At 47.0% G+C, this 19276-nt stretch overlaps 1 protein-coding gene and 2 long non-coding RNA genes across 4 annotated transcripts; all 3 read left to right on the plus strand.

Moving 5' to 3' along the window:
• The first annotated feature begins 3108 nt into the window (after positions 1–3108).
• LOC310851845 lies at positions 3109–6998 on the plus strand. Its single transcript, XR_014567875.1, has 3 exons — positions 3109–3176; positions 4692–4841; positions 6858–6998. It is a non-coding gene; the product is annotated as an uncharacterized lncRNA (long non-coding RNA).
• A 591-nt stretch (positions 6999–7589) lies between these two features.
• On the plus strand, positions 7590–9856 carry LOC310851874. Its single transcript, XR_014567904.1, has 2 exons — positions 7590–8170; positions 9409–9856. It is a non-coding gene; the product is annotated as an uncharacterized lncRNA (long non-coding RNA).
• A 4001-nt stretch (positions 9857–13857) lies between these two features.
• LOC310851530 (integrase/recombinase xerD homolog) lies at positions 13858–19027 on the plus strand. 2 transcript variants are annotated; one of them, XM_083754048.1, is made up of 3 exons: positions 13858–14149; positions 14369–14600; positions 16980–19027. In XM_083754048.1, exons 1-3 carry the CDS (start codon positions 13988–13990, stop codon positions 17948–17950), a joined length of 1365 nt encoding a protein of 454 aa, XP_083610174.1. In that variant the 5' UTR covers positions 13858–13987; the 3' UTR covers positions 17951–19027. The 2 variants fall into 2 exon arrangements, with proteins under 2 accessions (XP_083610174.1, XP_083610175.1); XM_083754049.1 differs by having other exon boundaries at positions 17988–19027.
• The last annotated feature ends 249 nt before the right edge of the window (positions 19028–19276 follow it).

Below are 19276 nucleotides of genomic sequence, written 5' to 3' on the forward strand. Positions count from 1 at the left end.
CATTGAATGAGATAGTGGTTCGGGAGTTTATGCCATAGGGATATCCAATAAATCAAAACTCTCCTCCATAGAACTAACTCCACTGAGGGGATCTTCATTTCTAAACGAATAGCCGCATTACTTACGCATGTTGGTAATTTTAGAAGTCGGCGTAAGAATTGGCTTTGAAGCGACTCTAAAGGTGAGAGGTTTGCAAAGGCAGCCCATAAAGGTGCAGCATAGGCCATCACATCCTGGGGCAAAGTTTGCAACCATGAGCAGCTACTTCCAGGTTAGCGGAGTTCGTAACCCGAATCATTCGTAGCCAGAAGTTTTCGTATCCAGAGGTATCACTCTGCTTTCTACCTCAGCCTTACTTGCCTGCCCCAGAAGTGATTGCTTTGCTGCCACTGAGTCACCCTCCTTTTTTCTGTGTGGATCAGTTTTACTGGTTGAAACCTCCATTGCAGCCACGTGAAATGAAGTCAACATTTTAACCACAGCTCATCCTATACTTTGAAGCCTTGCTGGGATGGATCTAGTATCCAGGCTTTTCTCTTCTTTAGAAGAGGAATCCTTAGATCAGTGTTTCCCAACCTTGTGCCTCCAGATGTTTTTGGCCTACAACTCCCATCATCCCTGACCACTGGTCTTGCTAGCTAGGGATGATGGGAGTTGTAGGCCAAAAACATCTGGAGGCACAAGGTTGGGAAACACTGCCTTAGATGGAGACTGCATTGAGGGGGTTTCTTGTAGGTGGCTTCCGGGCTTTGCCATTGCCTTTTTTGGTTCTCAGCTCCTTTATTGGGTACCGTCAGAATTAAAATTTTATATTACCGTATTTTTTGCTCCATAGGGCGCACCTGACCATAGGGCCCACCTAGTTTTCAGAGGGGGAAATCAAGGGAAAAAAATATGATTTCCCCACTCCCCCCAGCTCTGCGAGCAGCGGACAAGCTGCCGGCAGTCTGTGCGCTTCTCCCAGACCTTCTCCCTGCTTTTACAGGAGGGGGGGGAATTCCCCCACCTCCCGCAAAAGGCCACAGTTTGGGGAGAAGCGAACAGAAGTGCACAGCCTATGCGCTTCTCCCAGACCTTCTCCCTGCTTTAGAGGGAGGTGGGGGAATTCCCCCATCTCCCGCAAAAGCCCACAGGAGCCACGCACCCTTTAAGGAGCGCACGGCTCCTGTCGGCTTTTCTACGAGGAGGGAGAAGGGACTGATGCGGCCAGTCAGTCCCTTGTCCCTCCTTGGGGAAAAGCCCCCAAGAGTGGCCCCGCAAAAGCCGTGTGCTCTTTAAAGGGGCTGCACGGCTTCTGCTGGCTTTTCGCAAAACTGGCAGAAGCCGCACGCTCTTTAAAGGGTGTGTGGCTCCTGTGGGCTTTTCTACGAGGTGGGAGAAAGGACTGGTGCGGCCAGGCAGTCCCTTCTCCCTCCTGGGGAAAAGTCCCCAAGAGCGCACGGAGCTTGTGTGCAGCTCTTGGGGGCTTTTCCCGCCTGCCTCCCCTCTGCATTCGCTCCATAGGATGCACACACATTTCCCCTTGCTTTTTAGGAGGGAAAAAGTGTGTCCTATAGAACGAAAAATACGGTAACTGTATAGAAGAAAAATTTTGAAAAGTGCCTGTTGACAACTAATGAGATTGTGGTGAAATAATTCAGACAATGTCAACAGTGATATTTGAAGGTCATCATTTTCTCTATGTCGTTATGCCAAAGGGAAAAATAAACTCCTCTTCCCAGAGTTCACTGAACATTTGTCCCCAAGTGTTGTTTGCAGCGCAAACACGTAACCTATAAATCCCTCCAAGTAAGCCTCTATGTGCATCACTTCTCTTTCTAGAATGATGAAGGCACTCCTGAGCACATGCCTCCTCTTGGCCCTGCTTTCTCCAGGTAAGTAGGAACCAGTAGGATGGGGAACTTTTACAGAAATAATATTTAGAAGCACAGAGGAATCCGGAGAGCTGAATTTAAGAGAGCTAGTATGTTGTAGTAATTAGAGGGTCAGACAAGGATCCAGGAGACCAGGGTTCAAATCCGCACTCAGCCACAAAGCTCACTGGGGGATCCTGGACCAGTCACTATACCTCAGGTTAACCTACCTCACAGGGTTCTTGTGAGGATAAAATGGGGAGCGTAGAACCATGTACACAGCCTTGAGCTGCTTGGAGGCAAGTGCAGAAAAAAAACCAAAAAAACCCCCCCCACACACAAAAAAAATTAGAAGCCAAGAGCAATGATGTTTGAAATATGCTAGTAACTGAAGGTACTATGTTTAGTAGCCACTGGTAGCCTAATTCTGCATCATTTCTCTAAACCTTTTTGTGAAGCTTTTGTGAAGCCATTCAAGTTGGTAGCATTGTCAGTCTTATGAGAGAGGGATCAAAATGTTTGTATTTCCACTTTGTCCATGTCATGCAGAACAGTATGTGCTTCCAGGAAGTCCCCTCTTTCTCCCCTCTTAACTGTCCTAACCCCCCCCAAAAAAACCCAAGAACATCGTCAACATTTTTCATAGGTGAGTTGCCCTAGCATAGCTATTAGAACCCTTAAAGACCAACTCTCTTAACCTGGATCTAACCCTGTTCATTTAACTCTGCTTAAAACTGGTTGAAATGCAAAATCTGCTCCCCAACAGGTCTGGGTCAGTGATGGGACAGAGTATTCCTGCAGAGGGTACCCAGTTTCCACAATGCTTTTTTTCTTACCTAAATGATGGGATAAGTCTTCCTCCTGCTCATCTGGCCATTGCTCCTTTATCTAAGCTCACATCTAAGATTGTAATTGAACAGTAGGGGAAAAAGGCATTGAAGTAATAGAGTGGATGGGAGGAAAAAATGGGCCGTCAGACAGGGAGGGTTTACCTCTTGGAAATAATTAAACCAGTGTTCTGGCCAATGGCTTTTATTCATTTTCTTTTACTGAAAGCTCTTATTAACTTGAACCCCATTTCATTTAAAAGATTTAATTCACTCTCACCTCCTTCTCTGTGTCAAATGAAGGAAACCACAAAACCAAATAATAATAATGATAATAACAATCCATGAACTAATCTTTTGCTCCTGTCCTCAGCATTGCCTCTGAAGTGCAGATACGGATTTAACAAGACTGCACTGACATTTGCTGGCAATGTAAGAGCCGATTGCACCTTTCGTCAAGATGTCTGTGTTGCCAGTGTTCTGCGTACAAATATATGTAAGATTTATCTGGTTTTTTGTCTTTTGTTTTTGGAATTACTAAATTAGTGGTAAGGAAGCGGTGGCACATAAGCTGTAGATGAATGAGAACTCCCATCTGCCTCATCTATCCTGGCCACCAGTCAGAGATGATGGGAGATGTAGTCCAGCAGCATATGGAGGATCACAGCTTCTCAATCCTGCAGTAAGGAATCACTAACATTTGAAAATGGGGAATCTAAAGTCACCTGATCACAAGCATCAGATTTCCATCTTGATGTACATATTCACCCACCATTTTGTGTTTTGCCTCAGGTGCCAAAATACATTGGGGCTATTCTGGGTGGGATAGTGGTGCTCACTTGACCATCTGATCCTACATCATTGCTACATACTTAGAGGGAGAGGGGAAATGGGACAGTGAGGTTGGTGCAGTTGAAGTGCACAGCCAAGTCTTCTTCCTTGGCGATCACTTGTAGCTGAGTAAGTCTGTCTTCCATAAACACGGTTTTAACAATGAGTCCGTAAGTGACTGTGGAGGCCAATTCTGGATCCACACGTCCTTCCACAGTGGGGGCATTGGTTTCCAGACAGGAGTTGATCAAGGTGTGGATTTGCCAAGCGTGCCTTCCTGCTAGCATGTTTCTCCCTTGCGTCCTGAGTTCAAGTGACTTCAAAGCCTATGACACCTTTGGTAATGGCTGTTCTCCAACTGGAGTGCTCACAGGCCAGTGTTTCCCAGTTGTCAGTGTTGATACAACATTTTTTAGATTTGCTTGGAGACAGTCTTTAAACCTCTGCCAAGTATTTTGGGTTGGGCAACAGGAGCTCAGGGAAGTATTTTCCTGCCCTGTAAATGGTTATGATCGACTAGCAGAGAGAATGCAGTATATGGCACATGTATTGTCAGAAGTATGGAAGAAGCCATGATTCTTCATGCTGTAGATTGGACCTGAAATGAAGTTCTACATTCATTCCAAATTTAATGCCTTTTACTCTGGTCTATGATCGTAATAAAGCTTTGAAAGCTTTGGTTATAGTTTACAAACTACGGTTGCAATCAAAATTATTCACGCCCCATTGCACATTGGGTTGATTATCAAATTTTACAGACTTCTAGCTGTTTGCATTGAGCAAATCAAGCAAAAGCCATTGAAATAGCTCTTAACAATGGCTGCTTGAAGTGGTTTCCGAAATTCAGCTGAAAATGCAACTGATACTGCCAAGAACAAGAACATTATTTATTTCGGTCGAAGACCCACAAAATCATTTCCAAAAGCAAAATAAAAGAGAAATACAGGGAAGATTAAAAGGTGGTCACATTGTTTTATCTGCAGTATCTAGGTTTATTTCTTATTACTTCTGAGAGGTAAGGGTAGTATCATCTGAGTTATATTGGCTTCTCTACACTCACTATTATTCAACCCATCCTTGGCAAGCATCTTTTACAGAAAATTGGAACCATTACAGTGAATGTGTCTTAGCAGCCGTAAACCTTCATATCTAGATATTTCTTTCAAATTCTTTTTCATAGGGAAATCCCAACAGCAACTTTCGAATCAATGCTCGCCATCCAGAATCTGTTTATCAGGCGATTACAGCTTCACTGCAGCGGATGGTAAATTCTTTGAGATGAAGATGCAATGCTGCAAGACTGACTGGTGTAACAATGCATTTCTCAGCCGTACGTTTCTTCATCAATTTAGAATCATTAACATGTTAGGGTTTTGCACTGAATTTGGCCACGGCCTGGATCCTTAGTCAATCAGCAGTACTTAGAGAATCTGTGCCTCATTCAAATGGGGTGAGACAGCCCCAGGTGGCTACAGATTGTGTTGAGCAGCTCAGGACTATTAGGGGCTCTCAAGGGATGGCGAGTCAGGCAGGACGGGGAGGCAGTCATGAGGAGAAACTGTGAAAAAGAGGGACCTAGCTAGAGACATGGGTGACACTGTAGGTTAAACCACAGAGACTAGGGCTTGCCAGTCAGAAGGTCAGCAGTTCGAATCCCCATGACAGGGTTACCTCCCGTTGCTGGGTACCTGTTCCTGCCAACCTAGCAGTTCAAAAGCATGAAGTGCAAGTAGATAAAATAGGTACTGCTCCGACAGGAAGGTAAACAGCATTTCTGTGCGCTGATCTGGTTCGCCAGAAGTGGCTTAGTCATGCTGCCAGATGAGCCGGAGGCTGGTTGAAGACAAACGGCGGTTCCCTAGGCCAATAAAGCGAGATGCGCACCACAACCCCAGAATAGTTCCCGACTGGACCTAATGGTCAGGGGTCCCTTTATTTTTTACTTGACAGACATGTCAGCCAGAGAAGGGATGGGTTGCCTTTCCAACCAGGCCTCTCCTTCTTCCTGCCCCTCAAAGCAGCACCATGCAGAATCAGATCATCCTTCTGATAGGTGGAAGGATTTGATCTTGCACAGTGCTAGTCCCCCTTGTCCCAGCCATATTTTTACTGTATGTTAAGATATGGTTACATATCGCCCCTATATCCAAGTGATGTGAGATTCCATGGGTACCAGGCATGCTGTAACCCAGGCTCTGTGTTTCCTGTGGGACCATAATGCACTGTGGTGTCTTTATCATATATGGTTATGCATCAATATATACAACCTGAGGCCTACAATGAAGACATCCACCAGAAGATGTCCTGTCCCTCTCATAGACACAGCAGCATCCTTGCCTTGGCAGTTTGTCTTTTCCTGAGAATGGTCACATCCCTCATTTTCTAATAAAACCCAATCCTGGTTTTATTACTACACAGGGAGCAGCCTCCATTCCTTTGATGTGCTGCTGTGCTAATTTGCTATTTTAATGACCCACCTCCCCAAAATGGTTACCTCAGAAGTAGATTGCTTCTGGCATAAGTCATGTTGATTTCCGAGGATTTAGAAGTGTCTAAAGAAGTGTCAGTTATGTCAATTGAGGAACTTTGCCTACGTTAATTAACCAAGTGGATAAGTAAAAAAAAGTCTAAAAAAAATCGGGGCCAAGAATACAATCTTCAAGATGCCTTTATAACATTCCCTATGCATAATTAGCCATCAAAGATCTATTTCAAGCAATATAATTGGATACTTAAGCGCATGAACAGCTCATAAATAGGTTATGGTCCCTTAAAGATAACGTTCAATTAGATGCTCCAAATATGGGCCTTACAACCCACCTATCTTATCCAGACACTTGAACTGCTTCTGGTCAGTCTTTTAATTGACAAAATAAGCACTGTCTAAGCTGGCAGTTATTTTATTATTGTTATTTATTTAATTTATATACTGCCCTGTACCTGGAGGTCTCAGGGAATTCACAGAAAGTGACAGTTAGTTCATTGCTAAAGTGCAGAAGACAGACAGAATCTCTGTACAAAGATAAGGGACAAAGAGCATCCATTTTCATACAGCCTACACCATAATCAATGGCAGGAAAACCTTCTGAGAGACTGAGAAGGGAAGAAAGTTCACACTCCCCCACTCCCCTTTATGTAAAGGTCATTCATCTCAGAGACCAATGGTGACTTTGTCCCATCCTCAGCCCTGAACCCAGATTGTGTCTAGATTATATTTTATCCAAGAGTACTTGCAGCTGCCCCACCAAAACTAGAAGGCCCTAGGGTGGATTCCATTAATACAACACAGAGATACAAAAAAAAGAGAAAAACATCAACATGCTCACTATACTTTTGATTTTGGCAGTTCCTGATCGCAACATGCTGGCTGAAAATGGTTTGCAGTGCCCATCCTGCTTTTCCAAAGGAACAATAATGTGTAAAAGTGAGAAGACCATCAACTGCCTTGAGAATGAGACCCAGTGCATTCAGTTTAAAGTTGATCTCAGTACAGGTAACATTGCTACCGTCTTGTTCAAAAGAAATATTTATTATGTAAAATAAATGTATTTCATTTCCTTAAATTCTGTGACAATGAGCAGTATCTGGTTAACTCAGACCATTAGTGCAAGGATTTACAGTTGTGCAAGAGAATTTCCTCTCTCTTCTTCATGTATGTGCTCTGAATCCTCCCAAAATCTGCTCCACAGAATTGGGAAAACCCTCAGAATTCATTTAGGGGATACACAAAAGGAGGAAGAGAGAGAGAGGATATGTTCCTTTCTACAACCATACATTATTTTGTTGATGTCATGATTTAGCTACATTCATAAAGATAAAGCGCTTTACAGTGGTGCCCCACAAGACGAAATTAATTCGTTCCGCAATTTTTGTCGTCTAGCGAATTTTTCGTCTTGCGAAGCACGAAATCCCATAGGAATACACAAAGGAAACAAAGTCGCGAGACGTTTTCGTTTTGCGAAGCAAGCCCATAGGGGAATTCGTCTTGCGAGGCAAATCGCGGATGAAGAAACCTTTCGTCTAGCGAGTTTTTTGTCTTGCGAGGCATTCGTCTTGCGGGGCACTACTGTATATGCATTATAACAATTTGACACCAGATGGCACTTGGGAGTCCCGTCTTTCATTAACAGGATTTCCTAGTACCTCTGGTTAAGAACTTAATTAATTCCGGAAGTCCGTTCTTAACCTGAAACCATCCTTTCAGCATATTTTTCAGGAATAATGCTACATTGGGAGGGAATTTGGAATGAATGGGGGAGGGGCATATGGCTGATTTGCCTCAGAAGGACAGAGGCAGATTCCAGGCCATTTGTGATGCTTCTACCCTACATTCTTTCTTCTCTTATTTCTGCTGCCCTTTACAGCCTTGGCTTTGCTATTTTCTCTTTTAAGGGTTGAGTAAGAATTCTGAGATGAGTACCTGATTGGCTCTTGGGATTCGCCTTTTTCATCTGCTTTATGTTTGATGCGTTTAACATGAAATTAGATATGGTAAAATAAAAGGAGGATTCTCTGGATACTTAGATCACAGTGGGGCAATGAGGGAGCCTCAGTTGGCACCCAACAATCCTGAGAGACAATGAAGTGCAACTCCAGCTTTTTTTCTGCTGGATCACCCTGTTGACCTATGGCAGGTTCACTCAAGGTTCAGACACCAAGGTGGGAGTGTTGTTCTCAGATCTTGCTGTGTGGCCGTAGCATGTGACTTTTAATATGCCCAGGAGATGGCAGGGATAGAATTCCTCGTATTTTATTGCAAATCACCTGCCCACAAGAATTTGATTTAGGCCTGTTTTCAAATTCTCTGATTTCATTATATCTTATACCATATTTTTCGCTCTATAACACGCACCCGACCATAACACGCAAATAGTTTTTAGAGGCGGAAAACAAGAAAAAATATATTCTAAATGAAACAGTGGATGTATGATTTTTGTGGTTCATGCTGTGGCCACAGACATGTGATCTGACGGTGAGTTTGGGGTAGCCCAATGCAAAAATCCTGAGGATCCATGTGGATCCATGCTTTGTAACCACATTTTTGCACCACTGCGGCCCCAGGCAATAGTGGGTGCGTGCTTTTTTTTGGTGCAAGCTGTAGCCATGGACATGCTATGTGATCTGATGGTGAATTTGGGGTGACCCAGTGCAAGGAGACAAGGACAAGGAGCATGCGTGGGGTGTGTGGAGAAGGATGCTGCTAATAATGCAGAAGAGGGGTGTAAGAGGAGGAACACGCGTGGGGTGTGTGGAGAAAGATGCTGCTAATAATGCAGGCGAGGGGTTTAAGGGGAGAAGGAACATGTGTGGGGTGTGTGGAGAGGTATGCTGCTAAAAGGGGAGAAGGAACATGCATGGGGTGTGTGGAGAGGGATGCTGCTAATAATGCAGAAGAGGGGTATAAGAGGAGAAGGCTCCTCTCCTCTCCCACTTTGCTCCTTTGAAGCAAGCAGGCTCTGCTTCTCTCCCACCTCCCCGGCTTAGCGATCTGAAAAACCTCTGCTCATGACTGCAGCAGATCCCCCCGCCATCCGTAGGCATTCACTCCATAACACACACAGACATTTTCCCCTACTTTCTAGGAGGAAAAAAGTGAGTGTTATGGTGCGAAAAGTACGTAAGTATAACCTGTTTATAAATATTCTTTGTGTCTTGAGAGTCCTTTGGGTATGATAGCAATTTTAAATTATATCTGATCTATTTTTTTACCTGAAATTCTAATGCTGAAAATTTTGTATATTCATGTTCTGACGAAATTATGATATTTCTCAGATTTCTTAAATATACACTTTTAAAAACTAACTTATTAAAATTATCATTCACCATCACAGGAACCATCTCCTAGTCCCTGAGTAAAGGACTAATGCCAACATTTCTCTCCCCCCCCCCCCCCCCAGATTTTTTTAAGGTCTACAGTTTCACTTTCCAAGGTTGTGGAACAACAGATTTTTGTGCCATCAGGAAAAATAAAAGAAAGATGTTCGGAGCTGGGAACTTTGTTCTTTATGTTACCCAAGAAGGTTGTTACAATGCTTCACGAATCTCACACCAGCCTGAACATGAAGAGTGAATGGGAAAGTGTAGACCTCCTCCTTATGTATTCCAAAATGAATTGCAAAAAGGGGGAATTGGAAGCCTAGTGTTAAAATTCAGGACTCAGGATCTCTGTTTCTTTCTTTTTTGCTTTTGGTTGAAGTAAAGGGAAGCAAGGGGCAGAGGAAAAGAGGTCAGAATATGGGAATTGTGGATTCTAACTTCAAAGAATCCTGTTGTGTATCATTAAAAAACAGTTAAGTTTTCATTATGACGATTACAATGCAAACTAAATGGTTATGGAGAATCAAATGCTGGTTCTCAGATCTGTTTCTTTCAGATACAAATGTAATTATCATTTATTGGTTTAGCCACGGCGATTACAAAAGACGCAATACATAAAACAGAATAAAAACAAAATAAACTACATTGCACAGCTAAAATCATTGTTCAAATCAGATGATTCCTTAGATAAGAGGTTTCTCCTTTGAAAGATTTAAATTAGGGCATATTTTAAGCAGAGTTCAGTGGAATTCAGCTCCGGCACCTCTCAGGTTAGTGCCACTGCCATTCTAAGAGAACAAGGAACAACTTCGTGGTGAACGTGGTGAACTCTGGCACCTGCAAATCTAGAAAAATAGTGCTGATCCCTACAAACCTTTCTCCTTATAATCGTAACTGTAAAGGCAAAACAGATCAATTTTTCAGAGGGGTAAGCGGATTTGTCCCTTAATAAATAGTTAATCATATAACCAATCCATCTCTCAAGTGGGAGATTTAAATATTTTAACAAAGCTTCTCTTAAGTCCTCTTAGATGGAACAAACCAGTAAGTAGTTGGGTGAATATTCAGGCCCCTCACCTTTACGTAGGCAAACTACATGGGGGATCCAGAGAGAGCAGCCTTCAACTATGACAGAGTTGTAAAAGCTTTTCCCCGTTTGGTATTTGTGATGTGCTTACATAGTGAGGGGGCTGAATGGCTAGTTTGGCATAGCAAGTTGCAGGCAGTTGGGATTTCAGTTCCCACCAGCTGCGAGCAAGCAGCTACATTGTTGACATCATGTGATGTCTCTGAGCGTGAGACAGGAAGTCTCAGCCAGTTTTCAGTGTACCCGGGTGGAGCTACTGAGAGTTGTCTTTCGCTTCTGTGTAGAAGCAGAGTCGAGTCAGATACTCTCGTGCTGTACTGCTCAGGAGCGCAGACATGTTTTGTACAGTCTTAATAAAGTAGCAGTAGACTACGGACTGCCTCTTTCTTCTGTGATGCGGTGCCAGGAGAAAGTGAATGTGCTCCTCTCAGATGGGAGGGGTCGCTTATCATCGGTTTCTCTAGACTGAGGGAGGATTCCAGCCAGAGAGTGACCACCGGAGAGAAGCCCCGGCGTCCCGGTTGGGCGTTTCTCCAACACAGGCTGGTCCCCATGAGGCAAGGTGAGGCAACCATCTTAGGAGGATAGATCCATAGGGGCAGCAGATCTGACCTCCAAGGAATTCCTTGCCCCTGCTGCTGACACAGTGGCAACAACAGCCACAGTGCGCTTCTTAAAGACCAGATTTGCCCCTCCCCCACAATCAGGTTGCCTCTTCAGTGGACTCTTGGCCAATAGTAGGCACTGCTGGTCTCCTCCTATGCTTGTTTCCTGTGAGGATCTTTATTCCCCACCCTTCACATTCTTCCGGATGTCGATCTGCACTCATCTCTTCTTCCCTGGAATGGGGAGGCACTATTTTGTGGTTTGCCTCATCTGCCAACATGTCTAGGGACAGACTTGCCAAGGAAATCATGCTTTAAAATATGAAATTTCATATGACAAGGTGTCACCTCAATATCTAACACAGTAAGAATATCTCAAGGAAGATCATAATCATCAATAATGCGTAGTATTTTCTTATTCCAAGATGGAGTCTCTCTATTATTAAAAATCTGATTCTCCTTGCAGCCTCCATCCCCTTTTTAAATTTTAGCCAATACCTTAGAGAAAGGATATGCACGGTGACCTTCACTGAACAAACACCAGTTTACATTGGAGGCAACTCCAAGGTGGCAAGGAGTCTTCGCTCCCCACCTCCTAAAATGCCTGAGGGAGCCGGTCCCTCCCAAAGTAGATGGGCTTGGCAACTGGTCTATAGGTCTCTCCTAGTTACCTTCAGACAGGGTGCCATAGACACTGCCCCCCCCCCCAATTCCTCTGATTGAGCAGCCTGGCAGGATACTTTGGTCATGCATACAACAGGCATCAGTAGTATTAGTAAACTACCTCCTGTCAGTTCATTATGCCCCACCCCTCTACATATCTCATATGACACTCTACCCAAAAAGTCCCATCTCAGATGTCCCAGCTCCAAGGGCTAGTATGAAATAACTTGGGGGGGGATCCACATAACTCATCTGTGATGATGGCACACCACTGCCTCCTTCAAGTAGACAGGGACCACCCCCTCTTTCAAGGAGGCATTAATCACCTCCCTGACCCAGTCAGCTGTCCCCTCCCTGCTACTTCAGACAAGAGGGGCAAGGGGCAATGTCCTTGAATCTTACCAATTGAAACTCAGTCAACACATCAGGGCTAGACCGTGCTCTGGACACTCCTTGAGTTTCATCTCCTGTAACAGCTGAGTCAGGTTCCCAGTGGATTAAAGCAATTTCATCCTCAAAATGCTTTGCAAACAAGTCACAGCATTGACAAGTCACAAGCACATTCCCCGACTCCCAATGACAGGCACCCCCCATTTTCACCTTGGAGCTTTCCTTTTTCTCACCCAGCCTCTCACCCTGGGAGATGCCCACTTCTCCACCTCTCCACCTGGTTACTGGAACCAGGTTCAGATTTCCCACCACCACCACTTGCAGCACATTAAGCATTTTATTTTATTTTTAAAGCTCAGTCCAATGTTTCATATCATCATGTGGTTGAGATGTCTTAGCATTGCCTCATCTTTGTGTCCCCCCCTTTTTTTAGTGTGAGAGGATTTCCTAATTAATGAAACATTGGAAAGCGTGTTCTCACTAAAAGAGAGCACGTGTTGCGGTTGGGGCCAGCAAAAGCATTCCTAGTTATCTAGCCAGGCTGTGGCAAGGGGAAATTGAATGGATTGGTTGTTGTTGTTACTGGGTAAAATTTGATGTTGCCAATTAAGGGGTGGGAACAGAGGTTATTTATACTGGGTCCACAGAATGTTCCTTTCTCTTTCGCTGTGGACACCGGATCAGAACGGAGTGCTGGCAGCGAGAGACTGGTTCTATATCTCCCTTGTTTATTTCCCCTTTTCTCAATTTTCCCTGTTTCTTTATTGACTTTATTCCCCCTTTTCCTTTTCATTTAGTCCCTAATTCGGATTCCCTCTTGGTTGTAGGCGTGCTCTCCCCTTGGGCAGCGGGTGGGCGCCTGGCCCGGGTGCCTAAGGCCCGGGGCTCGGCCAAGCTACAGCTTGCCCACCGCGAAGGGTTTTTTACTCAGAGGGGCCGTTCTGCGGCCGGGAGGGCTTGGGGCCTTTTACCGCCCCCCTTTTTTACTAGGCCTTTCTGGGAGCCGGGGTGATTTACCTGGTAGGGCTGGTCCTCGGGGCCGCCCGTCTGGCGCTGCGTGGCGGCAGCGGTGGGTGCTTGGGGGCCGGCAGGGCTTTTGCTGCTGATTGCGGGCTGCAGGGCGCCCGCGCCAGCTGCGCCGCGCCGTGAGCCGCCTCCCTGCTGAAGGAGGCCTTCGTGCTCCGCGCGTCGTTTGGCGGCCTGCGGGGGGCGGTTGGGGCATTCCTTTCCCTCCGCCCTTTATTAGGACGCAGGCGGCGGCCGTAAGGCTCCGTGGGCCTAGTTTCCGGCGCCTTTTTGGGGCAGGTTTGAGGCCCAGTGGGCCAGCGCCTCGTGGGGCGCTTGGCGGTGGGGGGGGGAATCCTCGGAGGCCCGCCATTTTGTGGCGTTTGGCGGGAACGCCATCTTGCCTTCTCCCTGGTAGGTGGCGACATCTAGTGGCCAGTCGTGGTAACTGCAGGGCTGCCTGTTAGTGAAGTGGTTTCTGTGTATAGTCAACCTAGTGGTGGTCTCTAGTGGGCTGACTGCTTAATTGCAGGTGATTTTATTTCGCTTGTTCTGTTGTTTGCTGACTGTTATTTGCAGCTGTACTGCTTGTGCTGAATTCTACCGCATTGGTGGCGGTTGCTCTGCCAATTCCGGCTGGTGAATTTACTTCAGTTTACTTTGATTTTATTATTGGCTAATTATTTTATTTTATTTTATTTTATTTCTTATTTTATTTTGTGATTTTGTCCTTATTGATTTTATTATTTGTCAATTAATCTTCTTGTTTTCCACCAGTGCTAGGAATGGCTCCTAAGAAGGCAGTGAAGCGGGCTGCGCCTACCCCCCCCTGCAAAACGGCCTATAAAAGGCCCCTCTCAGGCCTTACGTTCTCCTGTGCCTGGCCAGTCGCTGAGTCGTCTTCAATCCATGGTCGCTAGCTTGGCCGGTGACCCGGTGGCTCTGGCGAGGGCCGAGGCTCAGATGGAAGGCCTGATGCATCGTTGTTCAACACCTTCGTCTTCATCGGCATTGTCGGCTCCTCTTGGGGGAGCTTCTTCTCCTGTATCGTCATCTAGTGAAGATGAAAGAGTATATTTGTCAGCCAGTGCTTCTTTACCTGACATGCAGCCGGCTCGGCCCTGGGTCCTGCCTGGGACCAGGGCCGTCACACGAAGGGGGCGGGGGCGTGCCAGGGTTGGGGCCCGCAGAAGGACATCGGCACGGGGCCGTGTTGAGCAGGCTTCTGCTGGGCAGCCTTCAGTAGCACCGAGTTCGGTTATGGGGCATTCACGGGTGGTCTCTTTTCAGTCAGTTCCAGGCGCTGTGTACCACTCTAGTGATGAGGAGGGAGATCCTCTGTCCTTACCTGTGTCGCAGTCAGCTTCAGGTGCGGTGCAACAAGGCGATGGTTCGGAGTCATCAGTTGAAGACAGCCTCCCTCTTCCTCCAAGGGCCTCTTCTGGTGGGCGCCGCCGTCGCAAGAAGAGCTCCAGGAGGCGCTCCAAGCGTAAGCGGAAGGGCACTTCTTCGTCTTCGTCAGGTACTTCTTCGCATAGCTCTAGTAGTGATGAGGAAGCTTCCCTTAAGCTTTACTGGGGCTTTGGCGAGACATCCGGGCTTCCCAAGTGGGTTTGGGAGCGCAGAGCAAATTCACATCGTGCAAAGTATGGGGCGGTGCAAGAATGTCTGGAAGGTGTCTTGGTGCCTGACGTTAAAGTCTCCACCAATTCTGCTAGGGACCTTATTCCTGGTGCCCATTTGTCGGCAAAAATGCGGGCCAGGATCTTGAATGGTCGTTACGTGGATATTTTTAGCTTAGCCCCTCCGCTCGAAGGTCAAGAGCCCTTGGAGAAGGATTTTGCTGCTCCAAGGAGGAGGGCAAGTATAGCTAAAGCGGATAGGAATTTCGAGCGTTGGCTGGACAGTTTTCAGGTGTTCGCTGGCATAGTTTCTGCAGCTTATCCTAAGAGGTCTTTGCACTTATGGGTTTACCTGTCCATAGTCCGCTCGGCCTTCACGATGGCTGGAGAGACCGCTGCTTTGTCTTATGATCAAAATTTCAGGCGCAGAGCAGCCAAGATCCCTACTGCCCGCTGGGATCGTAAGGACTTAGACGTTTGGACTACTTACGTTGCCCCTCGCATTGACAAAAAGGCCCCTGATCAGCCAGGGCTTAAGGCGCTCCCTCAAAAGGCGGGTCGCCGGTTGTATTGTTGGGATTTCAACAAAGGCGCCTGCCAGCGGCGGCCCTGTAGGTACACACACCTTTGTGAGAAGTGCTCAGGGAGCCACTCAGCGTCCGTCTGTACAGGGGTGCGGCATCCCTTTCGCAAGGGTGGGGGCTCTCAGCAGCTCCCGAAAGCTGCCCCCCAGGTGCCAGCCGCTGGAGCTGGAAAATAGTACCCTGTTTTCTTTAGCCTACACTCCGGTGAGGCTGCAGCCGCTGTTATCTTTGTTGGATTTATACCCTGACAAAGAAGCGGCCTCTTATTTGCGTGAGGGTTTTTCTTTGGGTTTTAGGATTCCGGTGGCATCGTCCCCCATAGCCGGGAATTTAGTCAACCAAAAATCTGTTAAAGACATGCCAGAGGTGGCGCGTAAAAAGATTAGAAAGGAATTGGCGCTGCGTCGTATGGCCGGTCCCTTTCCGGTCTCCCCCTTTCCTAAATTGCATGTGTCACCCTTGGGTATAGTTCCCAAGAAAGCCCCGGGGGAATTTCGCCTCATTCATAACCTTTCTCACCCGAGGGGCACGTCAGTAAATGACGTGATTCCCCCGGAACTTTGTTCGGTGCGCTATGCTACTCTTGATCATGCGATCAAGATGATTCGGAAGTTTGGGCCGGGTGCCCTATTAGCTAAATGCGACATTGAATCTGCATTTCGGCTGCTTCCGATCCATCCAGATGATTTCTGGTTGTTGGGTTTTCAGTTTGAAGGAGGATTTTATTTTGATAAGGCCATGCCTATGGGCTGCTCTGTAGCCTGTGCAGCCTTTGAGTGCTTTAGCTCTTTTCTGGAGTGGGCCTTGCGTGAAAAAACTGGCTTGGACGGTGTCACGCATTACCTCGATGATTTTTTGGTCGCCTCAGCTAGTGATACGGGGGACTGTGTTTTTCTGTTGCAGGCATTTGCTTCCTTAACGGAAGAGCTGGGCGTTCCGTTGGCAGCGGAAAAAACGGAGGGTCCCTCCACGCAGCTTACTTATTTGGGTATCTTATTGGATACCGTGGCCCAAACCTCCAGCTTGCCTGCAGATAAGATAATCACTGTAAGGTGTGTTATTGAGGAATTGATCCCTTTGCGGAAGGTCACCCTACGTCAGTTGCAGTCGTTGTTGGGTCATTTGAATTTTGCTTGCAGGGTGGTCGCTCCTGGGCGACCATTCTGCTCCCGCTTGGCTAAACTCACCTCGGGTTTGCAAGCTCTGCACCATAGGGTGCGCCTGTCTAGCCAGGTGCGTGCTGACCTCAGTATTTGGATGGAATTCCTAGAGGAATTCAATGGCGTGTCATTGTGGCAGGACACTTTGAACCTCCATAATGACTTTCAAGTGCATTCGGATGCGGCGGGGTCCCTAGGTTTTGGTCTGTTCTGGAACGGCAGATGGTGTGCCGAGCGGTGGCCCTCCGCTTGGCGTGGGAAAGCTATAACCCGGGATTTAACTTTTCTCGAGTTTTTTCCCATTGTAGTGGCTGTGCATCTGTGGGTTGAGTATTTCAAGGACCATCGCGTTTGCTTTTGGTCGGATAACCAGGCGGTAGTGAAGATACTAGCCAAGCAGGCTTCACGCTCTCCCAGAGTAGTGGCCTTGCTGCGGGTCTTTGTTTTGTATTGTTTGCGTTCTAATATTGTATTTTCTGCTCGTTTTGTTCCGGGCATTTCTAACGAGATTGCTGATGCTCTGTCCCGTTTTCAGATGGAGCGATTCAGATCCCTGGCGCCAGAGGCTCGAGACCGTCCGGAAATTTTACCGGATCATCTCTGGAACCTTGGCAGCACTTAGTTTTACAGGGAGTAGCTGCATCTGTTGCCCCTTCCACTTTAAGGTCTTATGAAAAGGCCTGGGCGGATTTTTTATTATTTAATGGACAGACGGTCGTTGGAGAGGTTACTGCACCCCATTCTACCTCCCAGGTGCTCAGGTATTTGGCACACCTATTCCAGTTGCGCCGGGCGCCCCGGACGCTGCGAATGCATGCGGCAGCAATTTCCTTTTTTAGCAAGGCATTTTTTAACAAGGACCCGTGTGGGAAGTTTGTAGTGCGCAGGGCCTTGGAGGGTTGGGGGCGTCTCAATCCCTCCAAGCCTACCCCTAGACGGCCTATCACATTCGAGTTGCTGGCGCAGATGCAGTCTAAACTGCGTGGCATCTGTTGGTCTAAATTTGAGACTCGTTTGTTCTCTGCAGCCTTCTCATTGGCTTTCTTTGGGGCCCTAAGGGTAGGAGAGGTGGTCCTCGAGCCTATGCGGGATGGAGGATCCAGGGGCTTGTTGTTGCAGGACGTGAGTATTTCTCCGTCTGATTTACATATTCACATTAGGAACTCTAAGACGGACCAGCTGGGTAGGGGAGCCTTTATCAGGCTCCCGGCGACTGGGGAAGCTGGCCCTTGTCCGGTAAGGGATCTTAACAGGTACATGTCATTGCGTCCTGTTGGTGAAGGGCCCTTGTTGATTCATGAGGATGGGCACCCTTTGGTAAGGCATCAATTTTCTAAGGTGCTGCGTAAGGCTATTGCAGCGTGCGGGCTCAAGGCGTCAGAATTCGCTCCTCACTCCTTCCGGATTGGTGCAGCAACGACAGCTGCCCATTGGGGTTTATCCGTGAAGAGAATAAAGGACTTGGGTCGGTGGAGGTCTGACGCCTTCAAGACTTATGTGCGGTAATAATGTGCTGTGTACTTACGTTTCTGTTTAACCCTAGGTCCGGGCACTGTCCGCATCTGGATAGTGGGCCACAGTATTGTGCACTGGGCCGCTGACAGAGCTCGTCGGGCTGGATTGGGAGATGGTCTGGGCCTTCCACAGCAGGTGCAGGTGTCCTGGATCTCCAGAAGGGGCATGCGTTGGAGGGAATTCTTGCCACTTATGAAGCGGCGTGTCCTCCTGCTTGGTCCACCCTCGGCGATTGTGGTGCAGCTGGGGGAAAATGATATGGTTTCTTTTCCATGCTATACGCTGCGTACTGTAATTTTGCAGGACCTAAGGGAGCTGGCGGCTATAGTGCCTACTGCTACACTGATTTGGTCACAGTTGCTTCAGCGCCACATTTGGCGGGGCAGTCCTTGCCCGGCGTCCACCGAGAAGGTTAGGAAGCGGATTAATTCCGCGGTGGGCAAGTTGGTTGTGAGCTTGGGCGGATTGGTGATTCCTCACCCTCGTATTTCCTTTAAGGAGGAGGTTTTATACAGGGCTGATGGGGTTCATCTTTCCATGTTTGGGAATGATTTATGGTTGGATGCAGTGGTGTCCAAGTTGAGAGTGTGGCTTGCTTTGTGAATGGTGGCGGCGAGCGTAAGGGCTCTGGTGGCGGTTAGGCATTGGTTAAAATTGGTTGGTGGAGGGGTATGGATTGGCTGTGCCTACCCCTCCAATGCTGCTGCGGAATGGGAATTCCGTTAAAGGAATTCTGGGGCTTACCATCCCCTTGTCCAAACCCCTGGAATCGGGTGCGGGCCGTGTAAGACCCCAAGGCGCATGCAGGGAGGAACTGAAGGGTCTGTATCACAGCCCCAGTTGCCCTGCCTGTTCCTCCACACTGACTTACGCTGGAATCCGGGAGTCAGTGCTATCCCCAAAGCGGGGGGGGGGGGGGGATAGCTAGTCATAACCAATGCCTAAGCAACCATTCACAATCTTGTATGATAATAAAGTTGTGGCCAAAATTATGCCAAAAACCTTAAACAAAAATTTATGTGTGATGTGTGAGTTATTTGGGGAAGGGATGTTTTGGGGACCTCAGCACGCAAATAAATGGAGAGGGAAAATGCCACATTTTCTTAGATGTGATTACACACATATGACTTTACTCCATCCTTTAGAAATTCTGTTAGTATAAATAAATGAGTAGAAGGAGGTGTATTTAAAATAAAATTAATAGCAATAATGATGGCAATGTTGATGCTGTTAGGATTTATAAAAGTGAGAACACAATAAAAGCAGGAAAGTGAGGAGAAAAGAAAGGGGGGAACTGAGAAAAAGTAAAAAGAGAAA

The sequence above is a fragment of the Podarcis gaigeae genome, assembly GCF_964106915.1.
Source record: "Podarcis gaigeae genome assembly, chromosome: 8".
Taxonomy (NCBI): domain Eukaryota; kingdom Metazoa; phylum Chordata; class Lepidosauria; order Squamata; family Lacertidae; genus Podarcis; species Podarcis gaigeae.

Bases quoted from the DNA above. Each gene is read 5' to 3' on its own strand.
- LOC310851530 (XM_083754048.1), top strand. From the start codon at position 13,988: ATGGTCGCTAGCTTGGCCGGTGACCCGGTGGCTCTGGCGAGGGCCGAG. The intron at 14,150-14,368 runs GTATATTTGTCA...GTCTCTTTTCAG, and splicing joins CATCTAGTGAAGATGAAAGA to TCAGTTCCAGGCGCTGTGTA. The intron at 14,601-16,979 runs GTACTTCTTCGC...TCCCGTTTTCAG, and splicing joins CACTTCTTCGTCTTCGTCAG to ATGGAGCGATTCAGATCCCT.